Genomic DNA, 17032 nt, shown 5'->3' on the forward strand with positions numbered 1-17032 from the left:
GCCACCCGTGTCCCTTGGATCTGATAGATCCATGCATATCCTGAACCTGTATAATTGGTGAAACCCCACTGGCAGAACAGGCATGGTAGTTGAGATGTCCACAGGTGTAGCAGGGAGACCTACATCCCCATGCGCTCCCTCCTCACAAGTGGCTTGCATGCCACATCCTAGGACTCTTCAGGTAGCAACAGGATCACACTAAGTTAAAGATTTTTTTAAAAAAATGTCTTAATCACCACAGGACCATAGAGACCTTATTCACCTTCCCATTTTGCACTATCGTATCCCACTCACATGCCAACCATATCCTTCACTCATATGGGACAATTAGGGCATTCCCTGTTAATATAATCGATAGAGAGGACACTGAATACTGCCCCATTAGTAATTTTCAAACTCCCTAGGAGTTTATCTGTTGGACAGCTATGGTCAGTATATTTAAGCAAAAAGGAGAGGGACTCATAAATCCGTACCTTATTCTCAAGCTTTGAACTACAAGAAATCATTATTCCATATTGATATTAGAGTTTACTATCTGTGCCATAAGTGTATTTATGTTAACTAGATATATGATTTTAATTGCATTCCTGCATGTTTTCATTAAGCCTAACTTGATTGATTCTGGATGTACTCTAAATAATCTCTCTTCATCATGTTCTCAATTTACCTCATGCATTTAATACTGTATATGAAAACTTAATATTACAGCCAATCAAGCGTAGTGGAAGTTGTTGGAAACTGAATATATATAGTAGCAGCAGAAGCAGCTGCATAAGAGACTCTTTGTATGTGATGGGTCATCATACATCCATGTAGTTTTATTTTATGCCTCTTGAGATTGTAGTGAAATAGCGGCGGGGGGGAGGGAGGAGTTGGGATGCCTTGTAGAAAGGAACTGCCATATCATAATATCTGCCACTGAGATTCAACTGCAGTGTACCTTGGAAGTCAAATGGAATCCATTCCGGAAGTCCGTTCGACTTCCAAAACATTCGGAAACCAAGGCACAGCTTCCAATTGACTGCAGGAAGCTCCTGCAGCCAATCAGAAGCCACGCCGGATGTTCGGGTTCCAAAGAACGTTTGAAAACTGGAACAATCTCTTCCGGGTTTGCGGCGTTTGGGAGGCAAAATGTTCAACTCGCAAGGCGTTCGACTTTCGAGGTATGACTGTACATGTAGCTTGAGTGAACCTTAGTGTTCATGTGAAACAGGACTCAGGCTGAAGCCATATACAGATTTACACGAAAACAAGTTGTTTTAAGCTTGCATGATTTCCTTTCACATAAACATGTACAGCATTTCACCACATCAGTTTTAGAATTTGCTCAGTTTGCAAGAACAAAAATAGTCTATCACCCTTACTCTTTTAAAGTTAGTCTAACCATCTACTTCAGACTGCTGCAGACTCCGTTTGCATCTATTGCAAACATTTCCATTAAGATACTTAAATGAAACTAAATACGTCCTGTCCCCCTATGTATGATTTCTCACTCTGACTAGGAATGAATGAAACCAAATTCCAGAGAAAACACGGACAGGAAAGTTAATATGAATGTTCAACTTTTTATTCCAATCACTGCATCATATTGCTATTCTTAGCAAGCATAAAAGCACTCCAAATGACAAAAACCTTTCACGTATTTTTATTATTGGAACCTCTTTCAAGTTTTTTTAAGGACTCTTAAGTAGAAAGGAAGTGTAACCATCTGTAATGTTTGCATGACATATTAAAACCCCATAAGACTTTTAAATTAACTTTGCCTGCGTTTTATGTAGAGAAAAGTAGCCGTTTTAGATTCTGAACTTTGTTTTCAAACCAGATATATATAACTGCCCATTGAAGACTTGCCTTAAAACTCTGACACCTTGTCATCTGCACATAGCTTAAAAAGCTTGGATTTTCTAATTTTGCATTTAATTGGTACAGGAAGATAACATAACATGAATGAAGGAATGAATGAAGGCAGAATGCATTAGTTTCACAACATTCTGAGGGACTGCATGGAGCAAGTTAGTTTGTGAAGCAGACACCCTTTATTTCAAGCAGCCTTTGTCTGCCAGATACAGACTCCCAGGACAACTTAGTGCGTAAAGGACTACTGAAATAATACACATTTGCAACCAGGTGAGATTTCCACACCCGCAGACTCTAAAGAGCCTACTGCATAGTCAACTTTTTGCTTAGAAAGCTTGGCGTCCATTTCACATGATGTGGCTTTTGCAAGTATTCTTTGGACAACTCTTGCATTCTGCAGGCAAGGCATTCATTGAAGTTCAGCACATTAGTAGTGGCTTTACATTTTATTTTCATTTTCAGTTAATTCAGAGTTGGAAGTTTCATCAGATTTAAGACGCTTAGGAGGTGGTGGATTTTGCAAGGGGTCTTCAGGTGGTGATGGCCTCTCTGAAATAATTAAGAAATTCATTATTTTTAGGTTTCAGGTTTTCAGAATGTTAAAACTACTGGAACAACAAGACAGTGGGTAAGATTCAACATAGCGTATGTTTGGTGTCCACTTGCACTATGCTGCTTCTCCTTCCTATCTGGAGTGTTTGGGGGGCACTTGGTGCAGGTTTTGGGGGGGGTGAAGCCAGGAGAAGAGAAACATGAAGTCCCATTGTGCACGTGGATTTCTGTCACAGTAATATCACACATTCCCCTCAATTTATAAAAATCGGCGGAGTACATTTGCTGTGCCGCCCATGCCAACCCCCAGTGCAGTCATGAATTGTGGAGGCAAATACAGTTGAAGCAACACTTATTTGACACTTTTTGAAAAGCTATCAGCAGTAAGATATTTTACCATGTTGAACCGTTTCCGTGGAAGCAGCTGTAGAGATGGGATCGGAAGGCGATGAGTCTTGAGTGTCTGCATTTAGAGGGATTAAGGCAACTCTCCTAAAAGCAATTAAATATTTAAAAACTGAAAATGCTTGACATCTTGACACCTTTATACACATGCAGAGTTTTCCAGACTCCCACTTTCATAATGCTATGTCTCTGTCTTTCTCTGGCTCCTTCCAACCCTCCCTTCCCTTGACTCCATGGCTAGAACTCCGTCCTGTTAGAGAGTCTACACTTAAATCTGCTTACCCATCTCTGCATTTCTTCCTTTGATGTTTCCCTGTGTCTGTTTAAGAGTGTAAAACTCCTGGGATAGGGACTTCTCATACCTGTTCTTTATAAAGCACCATGTACATAGATGGTACTACAAATATAATGAAGTCTGAGCAGAAGCTTCATTGAGGATCTGCAATGCTTCCAGGCACTACATCTGCCAGAATTTCCTTTGTAAGGCTGTTTCATACCTAGCAGGAGAGGCTGGTTGCATTACGCTCACCTTGGTGTCTTGCTCCATGCTTGTAAAGTATTAAGGGTAACCCTCCTGGGTTGGTTTGCTTTTGAGCTTGATGGCTGCATAGGTTTCTTCTCTTCCAAAGAGGGCACTGGGGCTTTTCTAACAGCAATAGGTGTTGAGGGCAAGTCTTTGCTGTTTATCGGAGTCTTGCATTGCATAGCTGGGCTGCTTGGATCCATGGTCTTATTAGGAGGAGTGCCATCCACTGGTTTTGGAACTGGGGAGATAACACTGGAAGACTGGCCCTTTTTCGTTTTTTTCTCAGCTGTGCTGGGGGTCCCGGCACTTACAGCTGGCTTCTCTTTCAGTGGTATTCCAAGCTCATCTTCTTCAAAAGTCACAAAAGAACAATATCCATCCGTAGAAGAAATAGCAAGAAAGGATCCATCACTAGACCTGGTGTTTGTTTATGGAATTAAAAAGAAGTTTAGGTGCCTCAGTTGCATTTCAGTAAATGTGAACATAAAGCATGTCTGGAGTGTAAATGACTTACTTTTGACTTTGTGGAAATAACTTCTTCAGAGGCCCTGCTCTGGCTGCCCCCACCAACAACATGGGATGGGCAGCTAACAGAGCCTTTTGGGAAGTGGTACCCCTGTTATGGAACAGCCTTACAGTGGGGGTTTGCCCAGCACCCTCTTTGAGGCCTTTTCAGGGACAGATGAAGACTTTCAAATTGAGAACCACTGTCCTAAGTCTTATGGTCCACTCCTTAGTTTTGACACCTGCATTTTAATTGTTTTTTGTTTTCAGTTGTTTTATTTTTATCTTGATTATTTTGCATGGTATTTTAAATGCTGTATTTGTTTTATGAACTGCCTAGAGAACTTATGTTATGGATTAGCCATATAAATCTGGCAGATAAAAGAAAAACAAATATGTGAATATAAATGGAGTGTGTGAGCTGCAGCCAGAGTTCACTGATCTCAGCCATAGCAATTTTGGTTATGGCAATGAGACATTTTGGAGCTTCGGGTAATCACAGAGGTTATTGTCGCCAAGGCCCATGCCATAAATGACAAATCCCCAAATGCTACAAGCAGTCTGAAGTCCTGGGTTTGTATGAAAGGAAACAATTACCTATATGGAAAGGAAACAATTTCCTGTTGTTAAAGTTTAGATGGGCCATGCTACTGCTGAACAAAGGAACGGTTTTTGGAACAGTGCCGAAAGTTATTTTAGTGACCATGCCCAGAATGATGAGAAATAGAAGGCTTGCAGTAACATTTAAAATCAAGTTCACCATAGTTCCATAACGACATGACTTACTATACACAGGAAAGTTCAGATGTGTGAAAAAGTAATATTTTCTGTTTTACCGTAACATTCTGCCTTACTAAAGTTAAATCAATGCTCTGACAAGAATTCATATTTGTTGCTCCTCTGGAAGAAAAATATTTACAAGGTGCTTGGTGGTGCTGAGAATGGAAGCTAAGATTAAAGAATCTTTACTATGTGGTCTTGGTCAGTATATCAAAAATATTCAAGTCAGTTGTGACAAGCAATCACAAGTGTCCTACATACTCTGAAGGAAGGCAGAAGGCCAGGGACTGCAGGCCAGGAAGCACATATGCCATCAACTCCCAGTTGGCATTAATAGACTCTTCAGTCTTCATTTTTTGTGTGTTTTAGTTTTTAAATTGAATATTGCCTTGGGATTCTTGGCAGAAAGGCATCATATAAATCCAATAAACAAACAAATTACCTACCACGAAATGTCACTGATAGTATGGTAATGTATATTAGATACATAACCAAAAGGAAAGGATTGCTCTGTGTCATAGAAGAGCACAGAATCTTCTGAAGCAACAGCAAAAACCATCCGGTAGGGTAGATTTATCAGACCAGTCTTCTTGGAAGCTTCTTCTGAAATGTGAAGAGAGTTTCAAAATAAATACCATTTGCCATTTCAGACCCTCAGCCTTCCACAACCATATCCTCTCCTGCAATTCAGGATGATGAAAGACATGGGTAGGCAAACTAAGGCCCGGGGGCCGGATCCAGCCCAATCGCCTTCTAAATCCAGCCCGCAGACAGTCTGGGAATCAGTGTGTTTTTACATGAGTAGAATGTGTCCTTTTATTTAAAATGCATCTCTAGGTTATTTGTGGGGCATAGGAATTCGTTCATACCCCCCTATATAGTCCAGCCCCCCACAAGGTCTGAGGGACAGTGGACTGGCTCCCTCCTGAAAAAGTTTGCTGACCCCCTGATGAAAGACATCGAGGACCTCTCTCTTGAATTCTACTGTACAAATGGAAAATAAGAATGTTGCTTTTTAACAATGCGTTCCACACATATGTAAGAATATGTACAACACATTCCCAAATGACTGCTACACAGCACTGATAAAATATACATTTAAAGGATGCATGCAGTTAATGTTCCTTGCACTTTCAGAATGGATCACATGGGTTGGGAGAAAAGCTCTGGCCCCTAGCTGCTCTTATGCATACTTTTGGAAAAGTAATTGTTCAACATTTTCCCTCTCATTTTATGACAGTTGCTAGAAGTGAGTAACTTTTCTAACTCTTAAGGTTTTATTTGCAACCAAGGCACTGTTAAGAAAACATTATGTTGCAGTGATATGGACAAGGTGCAAAGGTTCTATCCTCGTGCAATTCAGTTTGAGGAACCTGGTATCTTTTATTAGGACATTCACCTGTTAACAAATACTAAAATGTTATTATCCTGTACAAAAATATTCTAACAGCATGTAAAAAATAAATTGAATCCTTACAAGAATAAGCAAACAGCATTTGTGATGCAATGCAACCCCAAATAACCATTAGAAAGCTAAGATGTTGAACAGCATACCCTTTAATACAGCCAGATTTAATATACTTTCAAAATATCTACAATATATTCTCGAAAGGATTTACAATACCTTTGTTAAGTGAAGACCTGAGCTCAAAGTAGATTGGGCAGCAACGAACGGCTAAGGTTGCCTTTCCGGGACAAGGTAAATGAGCTATAGGCCTAATAAGAAGCAGTAGAGGATTTTTTTTTTAGGAAATGGCATTTGCCATATGAATTTAAAATATGAATGAATATACATCCAGTAAAACCTTACCTTTTCAGATTTTTTCTGGAAAAAACGTAAGTAGTGTTTGTTACATTTTCTCCTGATTCCACACAGCCTGCTGAGAAAGTTAAAGTAGTGCCATCATGTTAGTTTTGCACATAAGCCTTAAGGCTATTACTTAACTAAAAAATCCCCAATCACTAACATAAACCAAACTTTAGGTTTTCTCCTATTGTTACTAAGCTTTCCAACAACTCACAGTGTGACTTCAACCTACAGGAATGCAGTTAGGGGCTTAGTATTAATGCCAAATGTGTGTTGCATATCATCAACTTGTAATCAATTTGCATTTTTTCTTTGGCTGCAAACATACATGATCTGTCTCCCCAAGTTTCTAGGGAGTAAGTACAGTGTACATTTTGCAGTATTCATCTTCTGCTTACAGCCCACATTTCTGATGCAAAATCAGTAACAGGACAGTACATACTTGCACACAGACTTGTATGCAAACAGTATTAAATATGTGGGATATGTTAAATGTGGGTCACTAATGAGGCTGATTTCAGAGTGTTATTTGTATTAGCATCATAAAGGGGGTATGGACTAATTTTGGACATGGTACTCTCATCACAATACTGCAAAATTAGGAATGCCTCAAGTCAAATGAAACTGTCATCTTATAGAGGGCAATCTTGCAAAAATATTTGAAAAAATACAAGCAGCTTGTTTTGAAATGTTAGAAATGGTGCATAAGGTGGAAAAAGGAATGCAAACGATGAAAGCTGCAGTGAGACTTGCTTCTGAGCAAATAGTCACTTTCATTTTATACTAGATTTCTGTAAACATTAAACTCAAGTGTTTCATAACAAAGGCATAATAAATACAAACCACTACATTGTTATCTATAGCATCGTCCTATCAAAGATAATTGATATCAGCTTCATAACAGATACATAATAAAAAGCAGCTCAATATCAAAATAGCTCTATTATCTTTTCCTATTGGTAAGACACATCATTTAGGACAGGCACACCCCAAACTTGGCCCTCCAGCTGTTTTTGGACCACAACTCTCGTCATTTAGGATTTAGGAGGAAGAAATGGCAGAACGAGCCATTTGCTCAGTCTCAGGTTTTGAACTGACAAAAGTTCTCTCTTCTGGTATGGCAGTCAAAACAGCACCAAATACGCTTAGCATCAGGCCGCAGGTGCAGTAACGTACAGTGTAATTCTGTCTATGTCTACTTGAAAGTAAGTCCCATTAAGTTTAACTGGGCTTACTCCAAGGTAAGTGAATCACAGTGTTAATTTGGTGATCGACTCTGTGAGGGAATGAATGCAAGCAACGTGGATGCAGATATATTTTGCTAGAAAAGCTTTAATGAGAAACACTACTGAGATTTGATCTCCTTGGCTCACTTAAAATAAAAAAGACTAGCTTTTTGCACCAACAATTTAATTTAAAGTGTTTTGGTTTTACACGTACAACGGAAAGACAAAAAAATACAAAAACAAAAACAAAAACCCAATGTCAGAAGGGTAATTATATTGGTTTTCCCAACATGATTCAAATGGGAAAGGATTTCCAGTCTGGCAAGCGGTAAATGAAGACTTAAACAGTAGGGGAATGTGGCACTGGTACAAACATATGACAGATTGTAATATGGATACATGAAGAAAGAAGGGAAAACATGCAGCTGCACATACTGAATTACTTTTCTCTTAGTTCATTCCTAGTGTTTTCAAGGCAGAAATATTTTATTGGGTTGAAAAGCCTGCCACCATTTTTGGTTTATTATTTTTATAGGGGGTATTTGATTTAAATCCATTTATTTCAACTGATCTATTCCAAGTGTGACTAATGCTGGCCATCATCTTTATTTATTATTATTTTATTTATACCGTAATGGAAATATTACAAAATTCCTGGAGGAGAGAGAAGGCACGTGTTTGGTAATAAATTCTAATACATACGAGCGGTTTTTCACCACATGCCATTCTTTGCTGCAGGGCTGGATGAAGGAAATGAAATATCTGCACTTACCAGGAACAAGGAGCAGAGAGCCATCAGGTGTAAAAGTGAGCCTCCGAAAGAATGACTTCATGCTGTCATCATGAAACATTCGATAGCTTTTTACCTGAAGAATTTGACAACAATTAAACTTTGCGCCTCTGAAATTGAATTGCTTCGAAGGCGCGTTTCCCATTTTTCTCAATGGAATTTGCCGATAGCCCTTTGATGCTTGGTTTTTGGATGATTTGGAAGTCAAACAGTTTTCCAGAACAGATTATGTTCGAAAACCGAGGTTCCACTGTAGATCCATTCAGTTCTTACAGATGTATCCAACAGTCACACTGAACCACTTCACAGAGTTCAAGGGATTGTGATTCTAGAAATACTCCCATGTGCCTTGGAACTATAATGGTGAAAATGAAGTCCACTTTATTTGCATAGCCATAGAAAACTAACTAGGCCTTACTTTTACGTAATCCTGGATTCATTTATTAGTAAGCGCTGCTTCACACATTACAGTTTTCCAACATGAGGCTATCCTTGTGTAGAAAGCGGTTTACCACAATGTGAGAAGTGTTGGTGCAAAAGGCTTTTCATGGTACAAGTACAGTGGTACCTCGGGTTACATACACTTCGGGTTACAGACGCTTCAGGTTAGACTCTGCTAACCCAGAAATAGTGCTTCAGGTTAAGAACTTTGCTTCAGGATGAGAACAGAAATCGTGCTCCGGCGGCACGGCAGCAGCAGGAGGCCCCATTAGCTAAAGTGGTGCTTCAGGTTAAGAACAGTTTCAGGTTAAGAACGGACCTCCGGAACAAATTAAGTACTTAACCCGAGGTACCACTGTATATTGATATTCTCTCTCTCTTTAGGTTTGAAGCAACCCTGAATGAAAGATGTACTATAGATTTTCCTTCATTTAAAAATACCTGTCCTGCACCTTCCTTTGAGTAATGCTTTGGGGTGGGGAGGAATGAGGGAGCAATAGTTGGATGGGTCAGAATAAGAAAGGAAGTGCAACAGAAATAGTTCATATTTGCAGCATGCAAAGAGGAATAGGATCAATGTTTGCCTTCTCACTTCCTCTCCCTTTCCAGTTTGCAGGGGTAGAGAAGGTTGAAGAAAACAGAATGAAGCACAGACAGACAGAATTTACCCTGTTGCTCTGGTATTTGTATTTCCAGTGATAAGATAATGTTTATACCAATAACTTCTTTACAGGTTGTAAACCACTTTGAGGTTTTCTGCAATCAAGTGGCATATAAATTTTAGGAAGTAATAAAATAAAAATAAATAATAACTTCTTTAGACATGTAACCAGAGAGAAGATTCCCTCAACCCACCAAGAATTATGTTTTGAAACATCAGTTGTTTAAAAAAACAAAAAATTCTGACCTCGCCTTCAGATCCTCTGCCCGACGGCATTTTGGTAACGTTAAATGCCACTCTCTTAGTCTGCGTATTATATACTCTCAAAACCCTACATAAAAAGGAAAGCTGTTAATTACAAACAAAACACCCACCCTCTTTTATGTTCTGTATGATTAATATATATATATGTGTGTTAAAGGGTAGCAAGAAGAAGACACTATAGCACTGGTCTTATTCTGAACAGTGGAAACAAGGCGATCCTACAGGACTAAGGGAAATAGGCATTTTAAAGCAACCAAATTCATTCCATTCAGGAAAGCTAGCATTTAAATAATGAACTATTCTAAACACTATAGGAAACAAAATATAAAAAGTAAAAGACATCAATGGAAATTTCTCTTCCTCAGCATTAATGACTTACCTATCACAACTAAGAGTTGCAATATACTGTCCTGCAGGGTCCCAGGTTACTCCTTGAACGTAACTTTTGTGTTCATTAAAAATAGAAACCTTTTGCCCTGGAAGTAATATTAACAGTGAATTGCTTTTTAAATGAGATGTCATATGATAACTAATGCAGAAATAATTTGGATCAATCATTCTCTTTGGTGTGGCTTGTACACAATGCTAAACCATTGTTTTACATGGAGGAGTTTCCATAAGCCCAAATGAAGTAGAAACTCAAAATTATGGCTACCTCTGAAATATTGTTTGCTTGGAAAACTGACACACACACAAATCAGAATAGACACTGATCTAATTTTAAAGGACTATTAATAGGCCGTATTCCTTCCTCATAACAAGGCATTCCTCCCACAAATCTGTTTGAACCCCACAGTTTTACAATAATAGCATTATTTTCTATCCAGTAGACAACTACCATGGTCATTATTTATCAACATGCTTAATCTTTATTGTGCTTATCCTTAAAGCCAACTTTCAAGTAGACAACCCTAAAGTAGTGTGAGACCATAGACCTCACAGAGAATACAATAGCGCTGGATTGCCTTAATAATGAATCAAACCATTCTTTTCATACCAGACAGGAATGTTAATAGCAGTTTGCCAAGATTCTCAGAACATATTTTCCAGGTAAAGGTAAAGGGACCCCTGACCGTTAGGTCCAGTCGTGAATGACTCTGGGGTTGCGGCACTCATCTCGCTTTACTGGCCGACGGAGCTTCTGGGTCATGTGGCCAGCATAACTAAGCCACTTCTGGCGAACCAGAGCAGTGCACGGAAACGCCGTTTACCTTCCCACTGGAGTGGTACCTATTTATCTACTTGCACTTGACGTGCTTTCGAACTGCTGGGTTGGCAGGAGCAGGGACTAAGCAATGGGAGCTCACCCCATCGCGGGGATTCGAACCACCGACCTTCTGATCGGCAAGCCCTAGGCTCTGTGGTTTAGACCACAGTGTCACCCACGTCCCAGGTACAGCAGTCCTAAGGTCTAAAACTCTGGGGGAAACTCGAGAAGAATGGAAGAAAGGATAGGATATAAAAACAAAATCATAGCAATTACCTTTAGTGACATCCCACATTATAGCTGTGTTGTCAACTGATGCAGATGCCATGAAGTTTCCATCAGGGGTCCAGCAAATATCATACACATCTTCCAAATGACCTCTGGAATTAAGCATATACACAGAGGGCAACGAAGTTATGGGCAACACTCACTTTTCTTTTACCCCCATATTGCATGGAGGGTGACATAAAATGATGTATGTCCCATTTCCCATCTTCTCCCAGCATTGCACTTCACAGCAGCAAACTCTGTTCAGGAGGGTCCACCAACCCTCAGGGTGTGAGAAACAGAGGGAGCAAGAAGAAGTGAAGAAACAGATACAGAAACTGGTAATCTTAATACATCTCTATCATCTATCTAGCTATCTCTTTCATTCATTCATTTTCCATAAACTTACCAAACAGTTATGAATTAGAAACACAGAAAAGAAAAAACTATATAAGATACAAGTATGCTGACTCCATGTATTTTTTACTTTTGGCTTACTTCTTGGAATCTAGAAAGTCCTGAAGACAAACCACAAAGCTATAACTCCTAAAAATTAAAGGTTGCAGCTATAATAAACTATTTTTTAAAAAAATGAAGTGTGATACTGCCAGCAGCTGCTATTAAAACTGAATAGATCACTCAGTGAAACTTAACCAAAAGCAACAAATCTTACCTTAAAGTTTTAATTACTGTCCAGTTCTCCTTGTTTAGTTGGTTATCATCATCACCATCCTGAAATACTGTTGGCTCTTGCTCTTTGTTATCATTCAACTTCCACAACAAAATCGCAGCATCTGTGAAAATTAATCTCAATGAGAACATTTTTCACAACTTCATTCTCGCCGTCATTTTATCACAACAGTGCAGTATTATATAGTACACACTAGTAGCCATGATTAGGCTGCAAACCTGGGAGTAAGCTCCAATGAACACAACAGGGGTTACTTCTGAGTAGATATGCTTGGATTTCACTGGACAATATACATTTGCTTTTGTGTTCATTAATTAATTAATTAATTATCAGATCTTCACCCCACCTGTCCTCCCAAAGAAGCCTAAGGTGGCAAGCATCAAAGTGGTAGAACAAGGTTATTAAATTTTTAAAAATGTATTCAAAACATTTAAAAACATCTGAAAATGTACAAAAGCATAAGGACATTTTTACCCCAAGCAGCAGAGCTAAAAAAAAATTATAGCCAAATATTTTTGTGCTTCTGGACAAGGTGTTTGGTCTAAGACTGGGTAAACTGCCATTTCACACGAGTGAGTCAACTTATTATTGTTTTTTTTTTTTTTCATTTCAGTGAAATAGTTTTGAGGATTTCAGTGTAATAATCACTGTGTTTCACCTGCCCAGTCTTCAAAACATTTTACATAATAGATTATCATATTTTTGGAAAAACTATGCACAACATTGTCAAAGAGGTTATAAATAATGTGGACAGTCTAAAATCTGATGAAAGTCATTTAAAAACTGGGCAAGATTTTTTTCGAGCTATACTGGAACAGATCAAAAACATGCAAGAATGTTTAAGAGGAGGTTGTGAATATTACTTTAGTTTATTGGTGTGTGTAGTGTTGTACTGTTGAACGAGGACCTGGGAGAGCAGGGTTCAAACCCCCTTGAGTCAGTCATCGTATCTTAGCCTGACCTACTTCACAGGGTAGTTGTGAGAATAAAATGGGGAGAGAACTATGAACACCAGCTTGAGCTCCTTGGAGGAAAGGTGGGATACAAATGTAATAAGACTTTCAACAATGTAAATTTCAACAATGTAAAGGATATAATTTGTATTACTGTAATATCCATTCTGTCTATATGATTCAGTACATTTGTTCTGTTAATGAAAACAGTATTTTTCTTTTTCTTTTTAAAAAATATCTAAGGTTCAGAATATCCACTTATCCATCTAATTTTGTGTTAATAGGTTATCTGAGGTGCTATTGTATGTGGTCCTTTGTAACAGAATATATAGTATTAAATTAGATACATTATATTATTACAAATTACAAAATAATCAATTAAATGGGAAGAGTTCAGTATTGATTTAATACATACCATCTCCACCAGATGCTAGAATCTCACCATTGGGAGCAAAACGCACAACATTCACAGCTTTGGTATGGCGAGCTAAATTGGACAAGAATTCCACAATTGCTTTCCCATCTGGTCCTTTTTCTACTTTCCATATCTAGTTATGAAATATTATAGTCAGAGACAGTAAACAATCATATCCCAAAACCTCATGAAATTTCATGAACATGAATTTCACTGATTTTTGAGAGACATACATACTAATCGTAAAAGAGAACATAAATGTCAAGATAACTAAAAAGACACTTAACTTTTGACAACTCATTTTATAATACAAACAGTCCTCTTTCAAACCCGAACCTCATATATAATATCCATTGACACATTTATAGTGATCTCATATAATTTAGCTACAATTATTTTCATACCTGTAAAATTAAACACAACATACTACAAAGAAACTTTATAATATTTATTTTTCATTCATTCATTCCTTTTCTATACCACCCTTCATCCAAAGATTACAGGACAGTTTACAATATAAAAACACAAAAATATATACCGTAATGACAAACAAAAACAATACTCTCTCCCCCCCATTTAAAAGGCCATAGATTGTTTAATTAATAATAATAATAATAATAATAATAATAATAATAATAATAATAATTTTTATTTATACCCCGCCCTCCCCAGCCAAGGCCGGGCTCAGAGCGGCTTACAAGCAATTAATTAGCCAATTTAGTTACTCAAAAAGCTTTGCCGGACAGCACAATAAGGATGCAATGGAGGCAGCAAAGTGTGGCTTCCTTGCCGCCTTCATGGCTACTACTTCGGCTCACTGATGAGCCCTAACCAGTGTTCAACTGGAGTTCTCCTCTCCTCTCCCTCAATTAAAACAAACAATAACAAAACTCCCACACAAATGTTAAAAAATTAAACAGTTAAAACAATTGTAGCATTAGCCCTGTCTCTGTGTTGTAGCCAGGAGATGTAGATCAAGATTTGTTTACAGAAATAAGGAGAGTTACGCTGCTCTTGCCCCCTACAAACATAAATGTTTCTCTCTTGTTACATTTGTACAAATATAGAAGATTTAGCAGTATCCCATAGATTAATGTTTGTGACTCACACGAACAGCAGTGTCCACTCCAGCAGAAGCCAATCTATTGATTTTTCCATCAGTGCCATGTTGAAAGTCTAAGCTGTACACTGGTTCTTTATTGTGCCATGCAATTTCACAAGTGAATACTTTCATCCTTTTCAAAGCAAACACAGACATTTTGACTTTCACAGCAATGAAACTCAAAAGTGATGCACTGTTCCATGTGATAATGAACTGAGCAGTTTTCACAGGCACGGGAATACAATTTTTCATAGTAGTAATATATTATCTTATCTTATATTGTTTAATTCAGTTGTAAGTTATTGTAGCACGTTGCACAAGATGCATTTTAAAAAATACAGTGATTATAGACATGGATTGTCACTCCTGTTCTTTCCTTCCCATATGTATATATACTATTAAGGCAGTTGCTCTCCCCAGGGAGGCTCCCCTGGTGCCTGTTACATACCTTTAGGTGCTAGGCAAAATCATTCCTCTTCGCCCAGGCCTTTGGCTAATTGAACAAACATTGGCCTTTTAAACTGGAGGTGGGGTGGGTGGGTGGTGGTGTTTTTGCTTGTTCTTGTGCTTGTTATGTATCCCTGTGTTTTTATATTGTAAACTGCCCTCTGATGCCCTATGGTATAGAAATTTAAATAATAATAATAGCTGGAAAAGTAAAGAAAATATAGTGGGACAAAGAAAATAACTACTTCCCATGGAGCTTCACTGATGAGCAGCAAAACAAGGTATTTGTTTCCAAAGGCATAAAGTTTGTGTGTGTTTGTTAAGGAGAGCACTCCTTACTGCTAATGGGTTAAGCATCCAAGCTCTTTCTGTGAGAGTGGAGATTAATAATAATAATAATAATAATGCCAGCACTTTCCCAGTGATGTACTTCAAAGCACATCACAAACATCATCTGACCTCAATACATTATAATCCTGGAAAGCAGGCAAGTGCATGTCTCATAGACAGTTGCTGCGGGCGGCAGGGCTCGTTGATGACCCGCAGCCTTGCTAGAACTGCCCTCACCTTCTCATGGCTGGGCTGATTTCAGCCCATTCTCTCCACACTAGCACTTCCTGGACCACATAACTCAATGGCATCCACCACCCCCTGCAGTGTAGGCACCCTCCCACTGGCCCATGACCTTTATATGCATCACCTGCGCAGACACCTTGACATGCACGCCCGTGTTTATGATATGCCGCATGGAAGGCGGTGAGCATCACTCAACGGACCTGGAGGACCCTAGTTTTCGCCCTACACGCCAAACGCCTTTGCTTCCGCAGAAACTCTCGGCGGGGGGCGGCGGAGGGAGGGAAGCAGAAGGAGAGAGGGGCCCCGCTGCCCGTTTCCGTACAGCTTCCACCCAAGAGTCTCCCCTCCCCCTCCTTCGCCTGGCTCTTTCCCCACGTACCTGCAAGAAGGACCGGGAGAGCCACCCCGGACTGCGCGGGCAGAAAGTTCGCCAGAAACTCAAACCCCGGTTCCCGGTTCCCGCGCTCGCGCCTGCGCAGTCGAGGCTCCCGAGGTTCTGGAAGGAGGAGCCGGGGAAAAAAAGGCGCCACCTCTGAGGAAAGCGCCGCCCCCGCTTCTCCCTTACTGCTCCTTTCCTTGCTTGCTCCCCGCCCGTTGTTTCTTGTTCCCTTTTGGCAGGGGCTTTGCAGGATTGCAAGAGGCGCTTTGCTCTCATTTAAAGTGCTCATTTAAATTTAAAGTCTCATTTAAGGTGTGCATGCACAGGAAAGCTCATACCAATAACAAACTTAGCTGGTCTCCAAGGTGCTGCTGGAAGGAATTTTTAAATTTTGTTTCGACTACGGCAGACCAACACGGCTACCTACCTGTAACATAAAGTGCTGCTGTGATCGGCAAAAGGGTTCCTTAGAGCGACAGTCGCTCTCTAAAAAGATATGGTGAAACATAGGTCGCAAGGCGAGTTAACTATGCGCTGCGTCTCCATGTCAGCTTAAGACAACTAGAAGAGATCCCAAAAATCTTTACATCTTTCAAAGCTTAAGTCTGGCGAAAGCTGCAATGCTTTTAGACGGGGCAATTGGAATAATATCTATTATTTATTATTGATGTAACCCCCCAACATGTATTTTCTATAGTTTTTACCTCGTCTTCAGTTCGTTTTGTTTTTATTGCTATGGCTAGTGGCTGAGGCAAATAAAGATTTTTCTGATTGTCTGGCAATGGGCGTGGCCAAGGGAGGAGGGAGTTGCATCTCCCCCCATCAATAAAAATCAACAAGAATAGATAGCTAAGGTTCTGCCCCCCATAGCAAAAGGCCTGCCCCCCAAAAAAATCCTGGCTAAGCCCATGGGTCTGGGCACCAATATTTCAAGGATCTCACAATGTTTATCCCTACCTACTATTAGCCCAAGCACATATATCTGAATGGAATGTCATAGTTCAGACTTTGGTCACTGAATAGGGAGTTTTATTGGGCTGCTCCACATCTCGAGCGCCACTTCCAGATGGCCTGTTCTTTGTGCGTGCATCCCAATTTGTTTGCAGGTAGATCGAGACATAAGCTATATACGGAAAACTTACTCTGATTTAATTACAAGTAGATGGAAGCTGTACGTTGGCT

The 17032-nt window shown here is 39.4% G+C and overlaps 1 protein-coding gene across 2 annotated transcripts; it reads right to left on the reverse strand.

The window, feature by feature from the left end:
- Nucleotides 1–1545: 1545 nt before the first annotated feature.
- CHAF1B (chromatin assembly factor 1 subunit B) lies at nt 1546–15960 on the reverse strand. Of its 2 annotated transcripts, none has more exons than XM_083611997.1 (14): nt 15851–15960; nt 14455–14581; nt 13347–13479; nt 11961–12081; nt 11297–11400; nt 10193–10289; nt 9796–9880; nt 8430–8523; nt 6435–6504; nt 6249–6340; nt 5071–5227; nt 3344–3757; nt 2807–2901; nt 1546–2406 (listed from the first exon to the last, which is right to left on the reverse strand). In XM_083611997.1, the coding sequence occupies exons 2-14, from the start codon at nt 14578–14580 to the stop codon at nt 2297–2299; spliced, it is 1698 nt and encodes a 565-aa protein (XP_083468123.1). In that variant the 5' UTR covers nt 14581; nt 15851–15960; the 3' UTR covers nt 1546–2296. The 2 variants fall into 2 exon arrangements, with proteins under 2 accessions (XP_083468123.1, XP_083468124.1); XM_083611998.1 differs by lacking the exon at nt 15851–15960 and adding an exon at nt 14897–14954.
- Nucleotides 15961–17032: the final 1072 nt, after the last annotated feature.

Source organism: Podarcis filfolensis (genome assembly GCF_964270895.1).
Source record: "Podarcis filfolensis genome assembly, chromosome: 4".
Classification (NCBI taxonomy): domain Eukaryota; kingdom Metazoa; phylum Chordata; class Lepidosauria; order Squamata; family Lacertidae; genus Podarcis; species Podarcis filfolensis.

Coding starts and splice junctions, on each gene's coding strand:
- CHAF1B (XM_083611997.1), bottom strand. CDS start 14,580: ATGAAAGTATTCACTTGTGAAATTGCATGGCACAATAAAGAACCAGTG. Junction 11,401..11,960: donor ACAGTAATTAAAACTTTAAG/GTAAGATTTGTT, acceptor GCTTAATTCCAG/AGGTCATTTGGAAGATGTGT. Junction 9,881..10,192: donor GCAACTCTTAGTTGTGATAG/GTAAGTCATTAA, acceptor CTTTTTATGTAG/GGTTTTGAGAGTATATAATA.